The sequence below is a fragment of the Bubalus bubalis genome, chromosome 18, assembly GCF_019923935.1.
Source record: "Bubalus bubalis isolate 160015118507 breed Murrah chromosome 18, NDDB_SH_1, whole genome shotgun sequence".
NCBI classification, from domain to species: Eukaryota; Metazoa; Chordata; class Mammalia; order Artiodactyla; family Bovidae; genus Bubalus; species Bubalus bubalis.
Window position 1 is genome coordinate 39,565,145 of NC_059174.1, and position 15,301 is coordinate 39,580,445.

Genomic DNA, 15,301 nt, shown 5'->3' on the forward strand with positions numbered 1-15,301 from the left:
GAACATTGGGGTACACGTGTCTCTTTCCCTTCTGGTTTCCTCAGTGTGTATGCCCAGCAGTGGGATTGCTGGATCATAAGGCGGTTCTATTTCCAGTTTTTTAAGGAATCTCCACACTGTTCTCCATAGTGGCTGTACTAGTTTGCATTCAGTCTTTTCTTTCAATGATAATTACAATAGTTTACCTTTAGTTTTTAGCTTCTATTTTTTCTTATTTCTCTTTGAGACACTTCTATTAATATTTGCCCCAGGTGACAATAAAGAGAACCTTCCATTGATCTGGAAGGTTCTAAGAAAGTCATTGTGGATTATAGCTGCTAATCAGTGCTTCTGTTTTTTCTCTTATTGTCTAATAGAAATTTGACTTTAACAGGATATTTTTATTTCCCAAGAGAAATTCTTTAAATTTTTCTTAAATACGATAAGATAGCGGAAACCATTCTACCAAAAGAATATTTCCATTTTGGTAGAACCTTATGAAATCCATGACACATTATAGCTGCTCTTGAAGTCATTATTCAGCAACCTTGTTCTGAATCGGCTGTACCCTGACCCAACCGGGACAGCTTGGTGAAAATCCTCCAGCGCCCTTCTCAAGAGCTGCACCGTGCTAATGTTGACTGTGTCATTCATAGGGACCTCCTGCTAGTCACCTTCCAGAGCACCTGAAAGTTTGGGTGTGCAGCACGTCCTACTGTGTCCACTGGACGAACACCAGGTCCCACTGGCTTCAGTTAAGCCTGATTGTTGGGTGTAGTGTTTTAAAATTTCTCCTGACAGTTTTTAAAAGCAGAGGCCTCATGTTTTGTTATAATTGCAGCAGGGTTCAGGAAATTAAAGAAAAAAGTACTACAGAATCCCAGCTCTGCCACTTAACTGTTTGATGCAGCCTTGGGTGAGAGACTTAACTTCTCCTTGCCTTGGTTTTCACATGTTTAAAATGGGGATAATACTCCTTCACAAGGTTGTAAAGATTGAACTAAATAGTGTACATCAGCACTTAACACAGTACTGGAACATGAGCTCTCACTTAATAGAAAATAGAATGGTTTGAAGTTAAATACAGTTCAGTCTTATGTTGTGTCTAATCTCTTGCCAGATTAGAGAGTATGATTGGAAAGTGTAACATTTGAGTGGGCAAACGTTTGGATTATTCTTCTAAATGTAAGTTGGGAATTAAAATGCAGCTATTTTATGATAAATATAGGCAGAGTCATATTGTAAACTACTTTCCAGATAAAACAGTGTATCCATGTATGTAAGCTCAATTGCTCAGTGATGTCTAACTCTTTGTGACCCTATGCACTACAGTCCACCAGGCTCGTCTGTCCATGGGATTTTCCAGGGAGGAATACTGGAGTAAGTTACAGCCCATTCTTCTTGTACTTTGGGCTTTGATTTTCAAAATTTTTCAAGAAATAATTCTTCATTGGAAAGAAGGAAGGAAGGAGATGGGTAATAGATAGGAGGGGAAAAGGTGATTTTAAAGTATTTTATTTTTATCTAAAGATTTTCAATAGAGAATTTTTAAGTCAGTTCAGTCACTCAGTCATGTCCAACTCTTTGTGAACCCATGGACTGCAGCACACCAGGCTTTCCTGTCCCTCACCAACTCCCAGAGTTTGAGCATCAAGTAGGTAATGTCATCCAATCATCTCATCCTCTGTTATCCCCTTCTCCTCCTGCCATCAGTATTGCCCAGCATCAGGGTCTTTTCCAATGAGTTGGTTCTTGGCATCATATGACCAAAGTATTGCAGCTTTAGCATCAGTCCTTCCAATGAGTATTCAGCACTGATTTCCTTTAGCATTGACTAGTTTGATCTCCTTGTTCCAAGGAGTCTCCAAGGGACTCTCAGGAGTCTTCTCCAACACCACAGTTCAAAAGCATCAATTCTTTGGCACTCAGCTTTCTTTATTGTCCAGCTCTCACATCCATACATGACTACTGGAGAAAGCATAGCTTTGACTAGATGGACCTTTGTTGGCAGAGTATTATCTCTGCTTTTCAATATGCTGTCTAGGTTGGTTATAGCTTTTTTTTTTTCTTTTTTTTACTTTACAATATTGTATTGGTTTTGCCATACATCAACATGCATCCACCATGGGTGTGCATGTGTTCCCCATCCTGAACCCCTCTCCCACCTCTTTCCCCATACCATCCCTCTGGGTCATCCTAGTGCACCAGCCCCAAGCTTTCTGTATCCTGCATCAAACCTTTTCTTCCAAGGACCAAGTGTCTTTTAATTTCATGGCTGCAGTCACCATCTGCAGTGATTTTGGAGCCCAAGAAAATAAAGTCTGTCATGGTTTCAATTGTTTCCCCATCTATTTGCCATGAAGTGATAGGACCAGATGCCATGATCTTAGTTTAATAATGTTGAGTTTTAAGCCAACTTTTTCACTCTCCTCTTTCACTTTCATCAAGAGGCTCTTTAGTTCCTCTTTGCTTTCTGCCATAAGGGTGGTGTCATCTGCATATCTGAGGTTATTGATATTTCTCCTGGCCATCTTGATTCCAACTTGTGTTTCATCCAGTCTGGGATTTTGCGTGATATACTCTGCATATAAATTAAATAAGCAGGGTGACAATATACAGTCTTGATGTACTCCTTTCCCAATTTGGAACCAATCTGCTGTTCCATGTCTGGTTCTAACTGTTGTTTCTTGACCTACATACAGATTTCTCAGGAGGCAGGTAAAGTATTCTGGTATTCCCATCTCTTTCAGAATTTTCCAGTTTGTTGTGATCTACACAGTCAAAGGCTTTGGCATAGTCAATAAAGCAGAATTATATGTTTTTTCTGGAACTCTCTTGCTTTTTCAATAATCCAACGGATGCTGGCAATATGATCTCTGTTTTCTCTGCCCTTTCTAAATCCAGCTTGAACATCTGGAAATTCTCACTTCACATACTGTTGAAGCCTAGCTTAGAGAATTTTGAGCATTACTCTGCTAGTGTGTGAGATGAGTACAATTGTGCAGTATTTTGAACATTCTTTGGCATTGCCTTTCTTTGGGATTGGAATGAAAACTGACCTTTTCCAGTCCTGTGGCCACTGCTGAGTGTTCCAAATTTGCTGGCATCTTGAGTGCAGCATCATGTTTTAGGAATTGAAATAGCTCAGCTGGAGTTCCACCACCTCCACTAGCTTTGTTCATAGTGATGCTTCCTAAGGCCCACTTGACTTCACATTCCAGGATGTCTGGCTCTAGGTGAGGGATCACACCATTCTGGTTATCTGGGTCATGAAGATCTTTTTTGTATAGTTCTTCTGTGTATTCTTGCCACTCGTCTTAATATCTTCTGCTTCTGTTAGGTCCATACCATTTCTGTCCTTTATTGTACCCATCTAAGAGGAGAGTGAAAAAGCTGGCTTAAAACTCAACATTCAAATGACTAAGATCATAGCATCCGGTCCCATCACTTCATGCAAATAGATGGGGAAACAATGGAAACAGTGACAGACTTTATTTTCTTGGACTCCAAAATCACTGCAGATGGTGACCACAGCCATGAAATTAAAAGACACTTGCTCCTTAGAAGAAAAGCTTATGACTAACCTAGACAGCATATTGAAAAGTAGAGACATTACTTTGCCTACAAAGGTCTGTCTAGTCAAAGCTATGGTTTTTCTAGAAGTCATGTATGGATGTGAGAGCTGGACCATAACGAAAGCAGAGCACTGAAGAATTGATGCTTTTGAATTGTGGTGTTGGAGAAGACTCTTGAGAGTCCCTTGGACTGCAAGGAGATCCAACCAATCCATCCTAAAGGAAATCAGTCCCGAATATTCACTGGAAGGCCTGATGTTGAAGCTGCAATACTTTGACCACCTGATGCCAAGAACTGACTCATTGGAAAAGACTGTGATGCTGGGCAATATTGAAGGCAGGAGGAGAAGGGGACAACAGAGGATGAGATGGTTGGCATCACCAACTTGATGAACATGAGTTCGAGCAGACTCTGGGAGTTGGTGATGGACAGGGAAGGCTGACATGCTGCAGTCCATGGGGTTGCAAAGAGTCGGACTCGACTGAGTGAACTGAACTGAACTGAACTTGCATGAAATATTCCCTTGGTATCTCTAATTTTCTTGAAGAGATCTCTAGTCTTTCCCATTCTATTGTTTTCCTCTTTTTCTTTTCAGTGATCACTACGAAGGCTTTCTTATCTTTCCTTTCCATTCTTTGGAACTCTGCATTCAGATGGGTATATCTTCCCTTTTCTCCTTTGTCTTTGGCTTCTGTTCTTTTCTCAGCTATTTGTAAGGCCTCCTCAGACCACCATTTTGCCTTTTTGCATTTCTTTTTCTTGGGGTAGTCTTGTTCCTTGTCTTCTGTACAATGTCATGAACCTCGGTTCATAGTTCTTCAGGCACTGTGTCTACAAGATCTAATCCATTGAGTCTATTTGTCACTTCCACTGTACAACTGTAAGGGATTTGATTTAGGTCATACCTGAATGGTCTAATGGTTTTCCCTACTTTCTTCAATTTAAGTCTGAATTTTGCAATAAGGGGCTCATGATCTGAGCCACAGTCAGCTCCCAGTCTTGTTTTTGCTGCTTGTATAGAGCTTCTCCCTCTTCAGCTGCAAAGAATATAATCAATCTGATTTTGGTATTGACCATCTGTTGATGTCCATGTATAGAGTCATCTCTTGTGTTGTTGGAAGAGGGTGTTTTCTGTGACCAACGCATTCTCTTGGCAAAACTGTTAGTCTTTTCCCTGCTTCATTTTGTACTCTAAGGCCTAATTTGCCTGTAACTCCAGGTATCTCTTGACTTCCTACTTTTGCATTCCAGTCCCCTATGATGAAAAGGACATCTTTTTTTGGTGTAAGTTCTAGAAGGTCTTGTAGGTCATCATAGAGACATCATAGAGAATTTCTAAAGGTCCTATTTAATCATTGCCAATATCATTTTTTAAGGAGATCATTTTAATGTGATACCCTTCTCATGATCGTATTAATTGCTTATCATGAACCAGTGGCTGTATGTTCACAAATAGCTTTCAAAATGTCTCTAAACTGTCCCTGTCAAGACACTTGGTTGTTCTTGTCCCAGAAGTTCCATTTCCAGAAATATTTAATATTTGGGCCCAAAACACAAACATAGCAAATTAACTTTAAACTTGAAAATTCAAAGTTGATTTCTTCTAGCAGGTCACTTATAAGTGAAACGTAGTGGTGGTTCTGAGGGGAAAACAAAAGATTAAGACCAAGAAGGAAGATCATTACAGTAAAACTGAAGGCCATTTTACCAGTTATTTTCAACAAACAAGATAATGGGCATCTGCAGATTATATTCTACATTCTCAGTCTCTCATTTGGAGCAGGAAAATGGACAACGATGGGAAAGGAGTTGTTTGTGGAAGGCAAAGGAGAACAGCAGGGGGTTCTGGGTGATGAGGCTGGTTTCACAGGCCTGGGAGGAAATGATACTGATGTCAGAGCCAGCGGGGAACATTCTGAATGTTTTGGCTCTCAGAAAGAAACTTTAGAACTGAGCAATAAAGAAAGAAAAATTCTTTTTCAGAGATGACATAAATGACATGGTAGTTAACTTCAGAAATGTCTGAAAAGTAATATGAAATATATCAAAGATACATAAGTAAAAATGGGATCATCTTAGGCTGATGACCTGTTTCTGGTATTTGCACTCTCAGTGAGTTTTTGCTGTTAAAAAAAAAAATTAAGTTCTTTAACTTTTATTTTAATTCCAGCTAAAAAATAAAAGTGTCCTTCTACATGTTCCTAACTCCTTGATATGACCTTGTGTGAGAAGCATCCCTCTGTGACAGAAAACTGAATGACCATACTTCTGTTTTTTTTTTTTTAATTTTATTTTATTTTTAAACTTTACATAATTGTATTAGTTTTGCCAAATATCAAAATGAATCCGCCACAGGTATACATGTGTTCCCCATCCTGAACCCTCCTCCCTCCTCCCTCCCCATACCATCCCTCTGGGTCGTCCCAGTGCACCAGCCCCAAGCATCCAGTATCATGCATCGAACCTGGACTGGCAACTCATTTCATACATGATATTTTACATGTTTCAATGCCATTCTCCCAAATCTTCCCACCCTCTCCCTCTCCCACAGAGTCCATAAGACTGTTCTACCAATACAGTATACTAACGCATATATATGGAATTTAGAAAGATGGTAACAATAACCCTGTGTACGAGACAGCAAAAGACATACTTCTGTTTTTACAGATATACTCAGCACTCTTAATGCACATTAGCTGCTACAAGCCCAGGAGAGGGTTTAGAATAGGATTTGTCCTTGAATTATCTCCTGGGGCTCAGTAAAAGCTGTAAATTACTAGCAGATGTCGTAGACACAATAAAACCACTGCAGCCTAGGATAAGAAAGCAAGGTACCCACAGTTGCATTCTCCCAGTCTGAACACCCGGTGGGCTCAGATTCTCTCGTATTGGTCTTCCCTCGCCATGCAGAAGGCTTTCTCAGCCTCCAAGCCATCCATATCAGACAGTCTGCTCCTGGATCACATCCAGATGTTAGTGCTCCTTCCTCTGGGAGATTCTGATAGCCTCTCTGGAGCATGTCTGTCCCACCTTTTCCCAACTCACCAGTTGGAGGAAGGCATGGCAGCCCACTTCAGTATTCTTGCCTGGAGAACGCCATGGGCAGAGAAACCTGGCAGACTATAGTCCATGGGGTTGCAAAGAATCAGACATGACTGAGTGAGTAAGCACAATCTGATAATCAGACTTCTTTGAAGATGGGGTGTGCAAAAGTGCCTCTGGGATAATACTTAAGTGTATTCCCTTCTTGTGTGCACATGGGCCCTGGATTTTCTTGCTTGAATAATGTTTTTGAAAGTGGTTCAGACCAGGCCAAACCATAAGACTTGAATTTATCCACAGGTAGTGAGCTTATCTGTCTTCCAGCATATCCTTTCTGGGGCATTTCCTACCATTTTGGTGAGGCTTTTCCAGTAGAGATTTTCTAGGGATCCACGATGGCCTCTGTGGTCAAGCAGTTTGAATGGGAACAGGTTAGCTGTATCCATTCTATACTTCCAAACAAAGCAGAGTCTGATCCCTCCAGGGGAATACATTTGTCTTGTGGGTTAGGAGTAAGCCCAGGTCTTCAACCATTCTAAGATGGACTAGCCACTGATATACCACTGAATAGATGAACCACCTTTTCTGCTTGGCCTCTCTGCTCATTCTAGCCACAAACATTCCCAGCACTCCATATCACCAGAATCCCCACAAATCAAAATGGGCCAGGTATTCACTATTTATCAGAAGAGAGCAGATACCAGTTACAAGTTTGGAAAAGGGCTACAGTGAGATGCCCAAATAAGTGAAAGTGCTTCAGATCTGATCAGATCAATCACGTCTGACTCTTTGCGACCCCATGAATCGCAGCACGCCAGGCCTCCCTGTCCATCACCAACTCCCTGAGTTCACTCAGACTCATGTCCATCGAGTCAGTGATGCCATCCAGCCATCTCATCCTCTGTCGTCCCCTTCTCCTCCTGCCCCCAATCCCTCCCAGCATCAGAGTGTTTTCCAGTGAGTCAACTCTTCGTGTGAGGTGGCCAAAGTACTGGAGTTTCAGCTTCAGCATCATTCCTTCCAAAGAAATCCCAGGACTGATCTCCTTTAGAATGGACTGGTTGGATCTCCTTGCAGTCCAAGGGACTCTCAAGAGTCTTCTCCAACACCACAGTTCAAAAGCATCCATTCTTCGGCGCTCAGCTTTCTTCACAAAAGTGCTTAGGACTTCCCTATTCCCTGCATGATCTCAAAAGTCCCTGTCAGATCTAAAACTGTATGACTTTTGGGTTCCAGTTGAGGAGAAGGTGGCAGAAATAGGTTGCAAAGATGAATAGGCAACTGCCAATAACTACACATTGTGCAAACTGAATGGATACAACCAATTCAATAAATACGTTGAACACTTACTCTGAGCCACCTCTGGTTTAGGTGCTGGAGATAGACTAGCACCCACCCTCACGGAGCCTTCATCCTAGTGGGCTGAAGGGATGTGAGAGCTCCCAGGACCCACGTGACCCCCACAGCCCTCACTGCTCCTTCTTGGAGTCTCCATGCCCTTTATTCTCCTGAAGCAGGGACATACAACCTGAGAAGCACACTCACCAGACAGTTACCTTCTTAAGCAAACCCAAATTGACTCTACTTTTGTCTTCCTTGCCCTCTTGTTTGATATCTGCATTTTAAACCACTTTCGTGTCTGCTTACTTCTTTATTCCAACACTGTGTTCATGTCAAGTCAGAATGGAAATAGAACATGCATGTTGGATTGTTGAAACTGGATCCTGATTATTTATTGTCACCTTCCTTAGTTTTTATTTAGTTGGTAGGAGTGTTTATACATTTTTGGACGTGCTTATCACTGATACTCTACTTGGCCTTATTTATAAAAACCTTAGAAAAAAACACATTTCCTTCCCTAATTTTTCTGATATTTTCATGTTAGTCATTCCAAGTGGCAAAAGAATAACATCAATCATAGCAAGCCATTATTTGCTGAGCTCTTACTGTGTACTAAATGTGGGTCAAAAGCATTTGACGTCATGATCCCTCATCATGGAAGCCCTTTGAGGCAGGTACTATAACGTGTCCTTTTACAGCCCTGAGAGGTTACATGGTTAGTAGAAAATGTTTTTCAAAAGGGTATCTCAAGGGGATTCTGATATTGTCGTATGTTGCATTACAGTTTCGAACCTCAGTTTTCTTATTACAACTTTTGAGTAGTTTGAGTTAAAATGAGAAATAATATCACACAGGATCAGAACCAGAGTTCGATTTGGCCATCATTCTGCCTCAGACCATTGCTATTTTCACAAAATAAGAGTATTTCCTTACGCTGTCACTCAAAGGTTCAGAATGTGGTTTCTCCGTCAAGTGAATTAGATAACTTCTTTGCGTGTGAAAAGCAGTATCTGGATCTTATGTAGCTAAAGCACAGATAGCAGTTATCACATATATTTTAAGATATTTGTGTACATTTTTATCATCCCTCTAAGAGATGAGCTCCATGCAATCTTAGACCTTGCCTTTCTTAATCTCTGAAGCCCAATGCTGTACACGCATTGGCATACAATGAATGTTAGTTGAATCTACAAACTTTAGAAAATGCCCTAAGTACTCTAGCTTCCTTTAGTAAGTAATTGTAAATCCATTTACTCACTGAAATGATCTTTGACGCTTTTTTCCAGCTTGTATCACCTCTTGACAAGTAATAGAAATTTCCTATCTATTGGGTAAAGTTGTGCTTTCTTTTATTTTTTGTCAAAATATTTCCTTCAAATTTCCTAGAGTTATAATAACAGCATTTAAAGCAGTGTCTTCCCTTCATCATATTGTTTGTTTTTTTTTAATTTAATTTTATTTTTAAACTTTACAAAATTGTATTAGTTTTGCCAAATATCAAAATGAATCCGCCACAGGTATACATGTGTTCCCCATCCTGAACCATCCTCCCTCCTCCCTCCCCATTGTTTTTTAATGATTCTTTCATGTTTTTAGGAAGGCGATGTCTGGCCCAATTCATCAGCTGAAATCACTGTGTACTTTAATCCCCGGGAAGCCAAGCTCTACCAGCAGACCATCTACTGTGACATTTCAGGTAAAGACTTCCTTCATGTGGTAAATTCAGGTTACCAAGGGCCCAGCGCATAAAGTGGTGAAGTGCTGTGTGTGTGAGAATATTGGGGTTTATGTGCAGTACATGATATCGGGAGGAGAATAATAGAGGCAAGTTAAGCACTTCATACTTCTTTCTAGAACAGATCAAACTTTGAAGTACCTTATAATTGTGGTGTGCTGGGTGGGGATGGAAAACCATGGATCTAGGTTACCCCTTAATTTTGAGAGCAGTAAGAATATTAGTTGGAATTCTCTTGCTTTTTCTATGATCCAAGCAAGAGAATTTCAACTAATATTCTTATTGCTCTATAAATCAAAGAATAATTTGGATCATAGAAAAAGCAAGAGAATTCCAGAAAAACATCTATTTCTGCTTCACTATGCTAAAGCCTTTGATTGTGTGGATCACAACAAATTGGAAAATTCTTTAAGAGATGGGAATACCAGAACACCTTACCTACCTCCTGAGAAATCTGTATGGAGGTCAAGAAGCAACAGTTAGAACCGGACATGGAACAGTGGATTGGTCCAAATTGGGAAAGGAGTACATCAAGGATGTATATCGTCACCTTGCTTATTTAACTTATATGCAGAGTACATCATGAGAAACACTGGGCTGGATGAAGTACAAGCTGGAATCAAGATTGCCAATAGAATATCAGTAACCTCAGATATGCAGATGACACCACCCTTATGGCAGAAAGCAAAGAGGAACTAAAAAGCCTCTTGATGAAAGTTAAAGAGGAGAGTGGAAAAAGTTGGCTTAATACTCAACATTCAGAAAACTAAGATCATGGCATCTGGTCCCATCACTTCATGGCAAATAGATGGGGAAACAGTGGAAACAGTGAGAGACTTTATTTTCTTGGGCTCCAAAATCACGGCAGATGGTGACTGCAGCCATGAAATTAAAAGACGCTTCCTCATTGGAAGAGAAGCTATGACCAACCTGGACAGTATATTAAAAAGCAGAGACATTTCTTTGCCAAAAAAGGGCTGTCAAGGCTATGGTTTTTCCAGTAGTCATGTATGGATGTGAGAGTTGGATCATAATGAAAGCTGAGCACTGAAGAATTGATGGTTTTGAACTGTGGTGTTGAAGGAGACTCTTGAGAATCCCTCAGACTGCAAGGAGAGCAAACCAGTCAACCCTAAAGGAAATCTGTCCTGAATATTCATTGGAAGGACTGATGCTGAGATGGAAGCTCCAATACTTTGGCCACCTGATGCAAAGAACTGACTCATTTGAAAAGACCCTGATGCTGGGAAAGATTGAGGACAGGAAGAGAAGGGGATGACAGAGGATGAGATGGTTGGATGGCATCACCAACTTATTGAACCTGAGTTTGAGCAAGCTCTGGATGATGGATAAGGAAGCCTGTCTCTGGGGTCGCAAAGAGTTGGACATGACTGAGTGACTGAACTGAAGAATATTAGTAGTAACAGTAGTATTTGCTCAATAGTAATAGTATTAGTTGCTCAATCATATCTGACTCTTTGTGACCCCATGAACTGTAGCCCTCCAGGCTCCTCGTGTACGGGATTCTCCAGGCAAGAATGCTGGGGTGGATTGCCACATCCTTCTCCAGAGGATCTGCTTGACCCAGGGATTGAATTCTGGTCTCCTGCATTGCAGGCAGATTCTTTACTATCTGAGCTACAGGGAAGTCCCAGAGTAAGAATATTACTTGACACAAATTCTCACAATGTTATGTTTTATTCTTTTTATAGTATTTGGATAGTTAATTTTTTCCTTTTTAAGTTTTTGTCAGAATAATGCATGCCAAGTGAGATGGGAAGGTAGCCTGGCAGTGGCCAGAGCCACAAAGAAGGTATACTGGTAGGGTGGCAACCTGATGGCTTCAGGAGATTGGATACATATAGAGGAATTAAGCAAAAAAATAAGTATATTGAGGATAACAAGAGCTAGTAATTTTCACTCAGAGAAGGGAAATAGAGATATGGGAAGGAGGAAGCCTAAGATGAGCCCTTTGTTATTGGAGTGGAATGGTAGATGTCATCTTAGTTAATACCAGCAGTAATAGAGCAAATCAACCTCATATAGCACCTGCTAGGATGCAGTGGAAACACAGCATCTCTTCAATGATATTAAATGCTTACTTGGGTCTAATCACAAGGAAGCCTCAGATGAACCCAAGTTGGAGGACAAAACATCATGACATCTGGGTGCAACATGTGAGCCTGGATTGGATTCTTTGCTACAAAGGAGATTATTGAGAGCAAAGGAATATAAAGAAGTTCTTTGTACTACTAAGGAGAGTTTTATATATTTTAAAAATGTTTCAGAATTTAAAAAAAAGCTGATATCAATAAATAAGTAAAATTACATATAGTAAGATTATAAAGCTAAATAATAGTCTTATTTCTTCAGTATTGCTTTCTAAGAAGTACTTTTAGCTGTTTCTTGCTTATATGGTTATTTGATTTATCAACTTCACATACTACTTTTGAGTCCTCAATATAAAAAATGAGGATTCAGTTCACTTCTATCTTCTCTACCCCTTTGTGGACTTAATAGATTATAATTTACATGCAGTAAAATTCACTTTTTGGATATACAGTTCTGTGAACTTTGGCAGATGTAAACAGTGATGTAGCCACCACCAAAAGCAAGCGTAGAATATTTCCACCACCCAGTAAAATTTCTTCATGCCCCCCTTTGCAGACAGTTCTATCCCCCACCTTAATCCCTGGTAACCCAATTATTTTTATTATATTTATTTTACTTTATGAGGTTTACTTATGGTCTTAAATAGCCTTTACTTATATTTAGAACCATACATTTGTGTCCATCAGCTCTACAATATCCTTGGGTGAGTTGTCTGCCCACTATAGTTCTCCCTCTTCTGTGAGTTCTACTTTTGTGTTGTCATGGTTGATAACCACATTCAAGCCTTCTGTTTTGTCTACATAAATTTTATACACTGGAGGGCCAAACTGTACTCTGGGATTACATTTTATCCTCTATTGGTTGAGTGTTCTGACCTTAAGTTGCTCAAAGAATGTCCCTAAGGTCTGAATCTTGTAGATTCTCTTTCTTGACTGTCCACCACCTTCTCACAACTATACCTCATTTTAACTCACTTCATAATTGACTTGACTCTTCCATACAGTTTTTGGTATTTTCCCCCCTGTGGTTTCTAATTTCTCATTTTTAAAATTTATATCTAAATTTAGGGTTCATGCTCTTCTTCTCCTTGAAGATATTTCCTCAGAGCCCATCAGCTTTCTATTCTAATTTAGATCATTTACTTCCTGCACAGTTTATATCCAGGAGTTTTTTTTTTTTTTTAATTTCCATGTGCGTTCCATTATATCTTTTGACTCTCATTTTACTCAAGTAGTTTCCTCAGAAGGTGTATCTAGATGGGAAACTTTGATCCTTGCATGCAAGAAAATGTCTTATTCTCCCTCCATACCCACTTGATGGGCTTTTCAGGTTGTGCTACAGATAAAGAACCTGTCTGCCAGTGCAGGAGACTTAAGAAACACGGCTTCAATCCCTGGGTCAGGAGGATCCCCTGGAGGAGGGCAGCAAACCACTCCAGTGTTCTTGCCTGCAGAAGCCTATGGACAGAGGAGCCTGGCAGGCTACGGTCCATTGGGTTGCAAAGAGTCGGACACGACTATATTGGCTTAGCATGCACGCATGCACCCACTTGGTAGTTCAGCTGACTAGAATTCTAGGTTCCAAATAATTTCTCCTCAGAACTTTGAAGACCTTGTGCCAAATTTATTATAAAACTTCAGAAGCTTGAAGTCACTCAATTCTCATTCTTTTATAGGTGGCTTGGTATTTCTCTCTTATATTTTCTAGGGTTTTCTTTTTGTATTTGGGATCTGAAATGTTGTGAAGGTATGTCCAAGAGTGAGTTTTTCTAGTTCATTCTCCTCAGCTTTCTATGGGCCAAGTCTGACTACTCATATGTTACTTCAGCTCTGGGAATTTTTTTTTTTTTTAACATACTTTCCTCCATCTTTTTCATTTTATTCTTTTGGAAATTTTAATGCTCCAAAGTTAAACATACAGAATTTATCATCTTTTGTCAAAGAACAAGATTTCAATCCTCAAACATGAATAGTAAATGATATTAAACACCATTTAAAGCTATTAAATAAGGATGCCTAGAGAAATACATTTCTGACATTTATTAGTCAGAAAAATCCAGGTAGCTTGTATCTTGCATTCATAGGACTCCTTCCAGTGTTTTCTGGTCTGTGATTGTCTATTTGTATATAAGAATAAGAAAATGGGCTTAATTTTCAGGATAGCTTGTGCTACTTACCTCTTTGTAGGTCTCCCAGGAATATGGCTGTGGTGGTTATTTTAAACTTGGAGGGAGAGTAACAAGAGTGCACAATCATTAGTATCCCCAAGTGCAAAAATCCCACTGTTCTGTTATAACCAGCATGTTTCCAGTCCATATCTATACGTATAGTCACTCTTCTCTTTGTGTAAAGGGGTTAGGCAATTTAGAATGGGCTGCCCAACCCAAGACTGTGCCATTTTCCACTTACCCTAGGTGTGTGTCCCTTCCTGATGATATTTCCCTCACCTCCCCTGGATGTAGCCATCACCTTGACTTTTAAGATAGTCATTTTCTTATTTTCGTGTATTATCACCTATGTATTCATTCCTAAGCAAAACAGCATAGTTTTACTCGTTTTAAAAAATTTTGTCTTACGCTGTTAGTACTTGAAAGATAAAGCCACTCAGTAAATACTGATTAAATGAATGAGCAGATAAGTGAAAAAAAAATGAATGAATGAGTGAATGAATCCTAGTTTGATCTGGTCTCACCCTTGCGCATGGACGCGGGATTCTCAAGATGTCAGTAGGATGAATGTAGAACGCGCTACAGATTTCTGGACTGACCCGTTTCCACGCTTCACATCAGCATCATCGACCCCAGACTACTTAGTGGATCTGGAGGAAATGTTGGTACGTCAGTGTTCAGACATAGGCTGGAAATGGTCCAGTGGCCCCCACATCACAGGTGCTGGGATCTCCCTCCCATCGATGGCTCCCCTGGGATGTCGTCGTGCTTGGCCTTATTCCAGGGGGCTGGCTGCCCTCCAGGAGGTTCCCAAACATTACGTAACTAATTGTATTTATCTGTTGTTTTCTTTGCAATTCTGAATTCTGCCACAGAATTCACATCCTGGTTAAAGTGAATGGTGTAATTTTCCATCTGCATGACATTCTTTTTTATTTTGTTAGTGATTTATTTAAAGATATGATTGCCAGGAAAGGGTTTTGTTTGCATAGTAATTCCATATTATCTTCTCTGTAAATTCCATGCAATTCTGTGTGTCTTTTCAAGGGCTGGTGCTGATTCCTTACTATTATCTTCAAAGGGTTGGTGAAACCTCCTGATTTTAGGTCACTAAGAAACACTTCTTAGGCAAATAGAAAAGCTCCTTCCCTTGCTTTAATTTTGTTTTCGTATATGGTTTGAGCACATAAAAGGAGAAACATACAGATATGCTTTTCCTCGTACTTTTTTGCAGAAATGACAGCATACTTTACACAGTAGTCCTAACACTACTTTTTAAATGCTTCTTAGAGTTCTTTTACAAGTGGTTGACCAGAGATTTTGATATTTGGCAAATCTAATACAGTTAT

The 15,301-nt window shown here is 39.9% G+C and overlaps 1 protein-coding gene across 2 annotated transcripts in view; it reads left to right on the forward strand.

Annotated features, from left to right (window-relative positions):
• The window catches only part of HYDIN (HYDIN axonemal central pair apparatus protein), a 420,256-nt gene that overhangs the window by 165,947 nt on the left and 239,008 nt on the right, over window positions 1–15,301 (forward strand). For both annotated transcript variants that reach the window (XM_044932144.2, XM_044932145.2), the window contains exon 11: window positions 9,535–9,634. In XM_044932144.2, coding sequence (XP_044788079.2) covers window positions 9,535–9,634 — 100 coding nt within the window. The remainder of the gene's footprint in view (window positions 1–9,534; window positions 9,635–15,301) is intronic.